At 50.6% G+C, this 6,727-nt stretch overlaps 1 protein-coding gene across 1 annotated transcript in view; it reads right to left on the bottom strand.

Annotated features, from left to right (window-relative positions):
• Positions 1–2,530: 2,530 nt before the first annotated feature.
• AFG3L2 (AFG3 like matrix AAA peptidase subunit 2) overlaps positions 2,531–6,727 on the bottom strand; it is a 47,627-nt gene continuing 43,430 nt past the window's right edge. Inside the window, exon 17 of the mRNA XM_040994840.1 lies at positions 2,531–3,284. Within this exon, the coding sequence (XP_040850774.1) occupies positions 3,063–3,284 (222 nt within the window). The 3' untranslated portion in view covers positions 2,531–3,062. The remainder of the gene's footprint in view (positions 3,285–6,727) is intronic.

The following is a 6,727-nucleotide window of genomic DNA, read 5'->3' as shown; positions in this document are numbered from 1 at the left end:
GTGGTCCAGCCTAGCATGGCCCATCACCACCCCCAGCTGTCTGCATAAACCAGCAGGTACTGCAGGCCCACAGAGGAAAGTCCACAATTCCCCTATAGAATCTGTGTTCAAATCCAATTCCTACTCTTGTGGGTGCTGGGGCTGGCCTGACGTGGCACATCCCTTGCTCTGACACTCAGACAGGTACTGTGGCATAGCGTAGCCAGGCATGCCCTCTCTAGCTCCCGCTTTTGTGAGTGCCACTGGGTGGCAGGTGACACAATTTAGCCTACGTGGGCAGGTGCATTGGCCTGACACAGACATGTGCTCTGGGTTCCTCCTTCTAAATGAGACCTTCTCAGTGGGCTGGCTTGTGGAAGACCCCAGAAATCATTCCTCTCCTGTCAAACATGCCCTCAACTGCTCCTACTCCAATACACCCCCAGATTCCTTCCCTGGGCAGTCTGTACCTTCCCAAGCTGGGGTGCGTCCCAGCCCGAAGTCCCTTGTCTAAAAAAGAGGGGGATGGGGAGGGAGAGTGGAACAAGCAACCCTCTTGGCATATCGGTAGTTTACACAAATTCAGCGTTACCCAGGTCCAGATGCCTGCCAGGCTGCTTTGCTCCCAGCAGTGCTCACTTGCCTAGGCACACGGTAAGCTTGCCAGTGGCCTACCACTGGAGCAAGAGCTTTTTTCTTTTCTTTTTTTTTTTTTGTTTTGTTTGAGATTTATTTATTTTTATTGGAAGGACAGATTTACAGAGAGGAGAGAGGAAGACCTTCCATCTATTGATTCACTCCCCAAGTGGCCGCAACGGCCGGAGCTGAGCTGATCCGAAGCCAGGAGCCAGGAACTTGTTCTAAGTCTCTCACACGGGTGCAGGGTCCCAAGGCTTTGGGCTGTCCTCAACTGGAAATGTGAACATTAGGTCAGTGTTATGGCACAGTAGGTTGAGCCAGTAGCTCCAATGCCACGACCCTATAAGGGTGCGGGTTCAAGTCCCAGGTGTTTAACTTCCAACTCGGCTCCTTGTTACTGCTCCTGGGAGGGCAGCATGATGATGTGCCAAGTGCTTTTCTAGGTGAGAGACAAGTTGCTGGCCTGGGCACAGCCCCAGCTGCTGCAGCCACCTGTAGTAAGGCAGCGGATGGGAGATCCGTCTGACCCGCCTCCCTCATTCTATCACTCTGCCTTTAAAAGAAGAAAAGGGACCGGCGCAGTGGCGCAAGTGGTTAAAGGTCCTCACCTTGCACGCCCGGGATCCCATATGGGCACCGGTTCTATCCCGGCAGCCCCGCTTCCCATCCAGCTCCCTGCCTGTGGCCCGGGAAAGCAGTCGAGGACGACCCAAGGCTTTGGGACCCTGCACCCACGTGGGAGACCCGGAAGAGGCTCCTGGCTTCGGATTGGCTCAGCTCCAGCTGTTGCGCTCACTTGGGGAATGAATCATCGGACGGAAGATCTTCCTCTCTGGCTCTCCTCTCTGTATATCCGCCTTTCCAATAAAAAAAATAAATCTTTAAAAAAAAAAAAGAAGAAAAAACTGGGACCAGTTTAAGTCCTGGCTGCTCCACTCCCAACCCTGCTCCCTGCTTCTGGCCTGGGAAGACAGCTAAGGATGGTCCAAGTTCTTGGGTTCCTGCACCCATGTGGGAGACCTAGAGAAAGCTCTTGGCTTTGGACCAGTCTAATTCTGGCCACTGTGGTTATTTGGGGAGTGAAACCAACAGATGGAAGATCTCTGTGTCTGTCCCTCCTTCAGAATTACATTTTCTATCTGCTGGTTTATTCCCCAAATGATGGCAATGGCCAGGCAGAAGCTAGGAGTTTCTTTTGGGTCTCCGATGTGGTTACAGTTGCTCGGGTAATTGCTGTTTTCTCAGGCTGTTAGCAGGGAGCCAGATGGGAAGTGGAGCAGCTGGGACTTGAACCAGCACCCATATGGGATGCTAGCATTACATGCAGTATCTTGGCCCACTGTGTCACAGTGCTGACTGACCCCATCTGCCTTTCAAATAAGTCAACTGTAAAATCAATCAATCTATCTATCCATTCATCTATTTATATAGTGGGACATGTCCATTATATGGTGCCTCCAAGTCCAGATACTGGCATCTGAAGTCAGTTAATGCCTTCCCCGTGCCATCTCGGGTAAGAACTCTGCTCCAGGTGGCAGCAGGGCCATGCTGGCTTTCCTGCAAACTGGCTAGATCCTCTGTCCTCATGGAGAGTGGCCACTGAGACCACTCCTGCAAGGTCACGCTGGGGCCCAAAGTCTCTTCTTTGAAATGTCGGGGATGGTCAGCCAGGCCCACTCACAGGCTGACTTCCAGGCCTGCTGGTGTGAGCAGTACCAGGACACGACAGGTCCGGGGGAGACCTCACTGAAGCGGCTGTCACGAGCCCAGCAGGCAGGCGAGACAGGTGGCACGGAAGGCGCCAGTGCAGCCAGCGGGACCGTTCAAAAACGGCTCATTTTTTACCCAGAACACCAACACACAGCAACTCTGTTCACACACACACACACACACACACACACACACACAAAGGTGCAGTGTCACATTTTATTTTTGCTGTAAAGAAGCTGTATTTACAATACAATCAGATTTTTAAATATTTTACAGCTCTCTGTAGAAAACCAATCCATTAAAACAGCAACAAGTGATTCAATCTTTAAAATACAAGTCAAATCAAAATGTTCTTATCAGGACTCTGATTTAATTTCACAGTCCATCTGCAGAGGAAACCAGAGAACAGGAATGAAGAGTGGGTGGTGAACTGCTTCTCTCCCACGGGTGGACTGACAGCGAGCCAGCTGCGCTGTGCTGCGTCTCACGCACAGTGCCTTGGGGACTGCCGAGGGTGGCGGGCTGGCTCCCCGTGCCAGCCTCCTCTGAGCTCCTGGGCTATGGGAGCTGAATTCCTCTGGAGCCTCCAGAGTGCTGGCTCCCCCTGCCTGCCACCTGCAGCAGGGGCTCAGCGGCTGGTACCACCAGCTTAGCAGGTCCCTGCGCCCCTACACCAGAGCAGCCGGGGGCGCACTGGCAGTGCTGAAGACACTCACGGGCGTCCGGCCTTGCACTCAGTTGGCGACCTTCTCCCCGGCCGGGGGCTCCTCTTTCTCCTTCTCGCGCTCCTTGTTCCAGTCCTTGAGGCCCTCTGGAAGGGAGGTGTCCTCGTCCAAGCTGCCAGTGCCTTCTACAAACTCCTCGTAAGTAGATTTCTCTGCAAATGGTCTGGGGCCCAGGAGCTCAACCATATCATTCTTATCTAATACTTCTTTTTCTAACAGCAGCAGAGCGACCTGAAAAGGGAACCATGTCCATTAGCTGCAGTTCCTCTGCAGTCTGTTCAAGTTTATGCTTTGACTTAATTCCACCCCAGCAAAGAAGAAAAGCATGAAAAATACGTCTCACACATAAGGTCACATTATTTCACAGGAAAATGGAAAAACAACTGTAATAGTTGGGGTGGGGGGAATATTGCAATAGCAAAATGTCCCCATCAGCAGCCAGTGGGCACACAGCACCCGGCTTGGTGACTGCATGCCAGGAGGACTAATAAGGAAGCTGTCTTCTGCCTAAACCTCAGAGATACACACTGCAGTAGAAGCAAGACATACAATATGTATAGTATGCTGTTTGCTTTTTTAAAAGTGGGAATAATTTCCTTTTTTTCTATGATGTTCAAGCAAAATCAGGAGGCCACAGCCCAGGGCTAATCTTACCTGCAACCCTCACAAAGCAAGAGGGAACTTAGAGGTGCTCCTTCTGTCCTCCCCTGGAGTGAGTCTCTCTCTCTTTCTCTCTCTCTCACACACACACACACACACCCCGCGTGCCCTGGCCCTCCCACTGGGTCCCGTCCACATAAGGTCAGTGCCCAGCAGGAGCCAATGAGGGCGGCTGCTGCGGTCCCTGGCCACACTGCTGGGCAGCCTGCTGGGCTCCATGATGCATTCCTTGCTCAAATAAACCGTTAAATCATCTTGGTCCAGCTTCTCTTGTACAGTGTTTCTATGCACATTCTCAGGGAGTGTGTGAGAAAGTAATAAAGAGGTTTTTATGGAGGAAGCAGGCTGGGGGCAAGGATGGAAACAGAGTGGTGGGGCAAACAGAAAGAAAAACGAGCAAGATAAGCACGAGGGCGGGACCCAAGTGAAGCCCCGAAGGGCTAATGCAAAAAACAGGGATCCGAGTCTGTGAGATCACCTCACTACCTGGAAGTGAACTGCTTCAACCATTAGATGTATCTCACAAAATATACTTAGTTATTGAAGTAACTCCCTATCTAGAAATCTAACCTATCTGTAGTTAATAATAAACGCTATGTTGTAAAAAGAGAAAGTGATGGGATAATTTTCTTCTGTTCCCACTCCTCTCCAAACAAGGGCTGCTGTGTTGCCCAGCACGTTAAGCAGCCACCTGCAACCACCGGCATCGAGTCCTGGCTACTCCACTTGGGATCAGCTTCTTCCTGATGCTCCTCAGAAGCAGCAGCGGGTGGCTCACCCACATGCAAGAGCTGGACAGAACTCTAGGCTCCTGGCTGCGATGTGGCCCAGCTGTGGCTACTGCACTATTTGAGGAGTTAACTGTCCTTCCTCTTTGTAACTCTGCCTTTTAAATAAATAAATCTATTTTAAAAAAATATTTATTTTTATTGAAAGTCAGAATTATAGAGAGAAGCAGAGACACAGATAAAGATCTTTCATTTGCTCATTCACTCCCTAAGTGGCCACAACGTCTGGAGCTGAGCTGATCTGAAGCCAGGAGCCAGGAGCTTCCTTCAGGTCTCCCACATGGGTGCAGGGTCACAAGGCTTTGGGCCGTCCTCAACTGCTTTCCCAGGCCACAAGCAGGGAGCTGGATGGGAAGTGGGGCAGCCGGGATTAGAACTGGTGCCTTTATGGGACCCCAGTTCATGCAAGACTAGGACTTCAGCCACTAGTTTACTGTGCTGGAACCTTAGATAAATCTTTTTTTAAAACTACTGCAGAATATTTCAAATAACTATAATGATAGGAAGAACATATAAGTCCCACATAACCACTATCAACAATGTAAAGCCATTTTTTTTGTCAAATCCCTGATTTTTATGAAAATTCCAAATGTCACACCATTTTATTCATACATATTTGTCTCTATCTGAGAAAATTCTTTTTTTTTTTTTCCCCGAGAGAATTCTTTAAGAACCGAGTACTGGGCCCAGTGTGGTAGTCAAGCAGCTAAGGTCCTCACTTTATAAGTGCTGGGATCCCATATGGGAGCTGGTTCTGATCCTGGAAGCCCCTCTTCCCTTCCAGCTCCCTGCTTGCGGCCTGGGAAAGCAGTCAAGGACGGCCCAAAGCCTTGGAACCCTGCACCCATGTGGGAGACCTGGAAGAGCTCCTGGCTCCTGGCTTCGGATCAGCTCAGCTCTGGCTGTTGTGACTACTTGGGGAGTGAACTATCACACAGATCTTTCTCCCTGTTCTCTCCTCCTCTCTTGTAAAATCTGCCTTTCCAATAAAAATAAATAAATCTTAAAAAAAAAAAAAAAAAAGAAATCTGAGTACTAAAATGCCCTGATTTCTAAATGCTACTTGTACATGCACAAGGAGAAGCTTTAGGATTCCTTTTCAGATGGTCTTCATTAATTCACGAATCTGAGTGCTCACATTCTCGTTACAGTTCTAACTCGAACTTCGGTAATACTTAGCCTAATATGGGAAAAGCCTTTTCATTTCAATATGTGACGTTATAAAAAGCTGGCATTTCACAATTGCCTTTTCGTCTGAATCTTCAAACACCAGTGTGTACCTTGTGCTCACAGAACACGTCAATCCACACAGGCCACGCCCAGGCGGCAGCCGCGGATAAACAGGGTGGGCGCTGCAGGCGGCAACCTGCATCAGAGTTCTGACTGCCTGACCCTAACTTACAGCTCCATCAGCTCACTGTACGACAGCTTCTCCATGTGCACTGGGAGAGTAATGTTAGCTACTTTACGAAGTTGTCACACTGCCTTTTTAAAAAAGGTTGATTTATTCAAAACGCAGAGCGAGGGAGACAGAGTTCCTCCATCAGCTGCTTCACTCTCCAGATGGTGCAACAGCCGGGGCAGGGCCAACAGGGCAGGGCCAAGGCCGGAAAGCCAGGACCGTCTTCCAGGTCTCTCACCTGGTGGGAGGGACCCGAGTGTCCGGGCCACCTTCTGCTGCTTTTCCCAGGGAGCTGGATGGCAAGTAGAGCAGCGGGGACTTGAACCAGCACCCAAATGGCATTGCAGGTGGAGGCTTCACTCGCTGCACGACAGTGCTAGCCCCGGCTGCCTTTCCCAGCGAGTCACTGATAAGCACCAGCTGGTTCCCCTTACTGCCCACGGTAAACTGCAGAGTGGAAAGGGCTCCAGCTGGAGACCAGCCCCTCCCTTTGGATGGACTCCACGTGTCCCCTCCACATTTCTTTGCTGCATAGTGTTAGCACGTGCACTGTGACCATGGAAGGGTGGAGTAACTGGGTTAAACTGGGCCTGTTCCAGCATTTTTCTGAGTCACTGCAGACCTACTGTGCCCTCAGCCTGGCGCCTGCAGGGAGCCTACTGCCTGGGGTTCCACCTCATGCTCTCTGGTGCACTGGGCTTTATTTAGCACATCCCAGCACATGGACCTCCTCGCACAGCTTTGCTCTTGACCGGCCCCCGCCAGGGGCTGCTGTCAGATGCTCTGCCGTCACTCACTCTTCTCGTCCATTCTCTATTTGTCAG

Source organism: Ochotona curzoniae, unplaced genomic scaffold, assembly GCF_017591425.1.
Source record: "Ochotona curzoniae isolate NIBS_2020 unplaced genomic scaffold, NIBS_Ocur_1.0 contig_908, whole genome shotgun sequence".
NCBI lineage: Eukaryota > Metazoa > Chordata > Mammalia > Lagomorpha > Ochotonidae > Ochotona > Ochotona curzoniae.
Note: the sequence above shows the minus strand (reverse complement) of the source record. Positions and strands in the feature narration are given on the sequence as shown.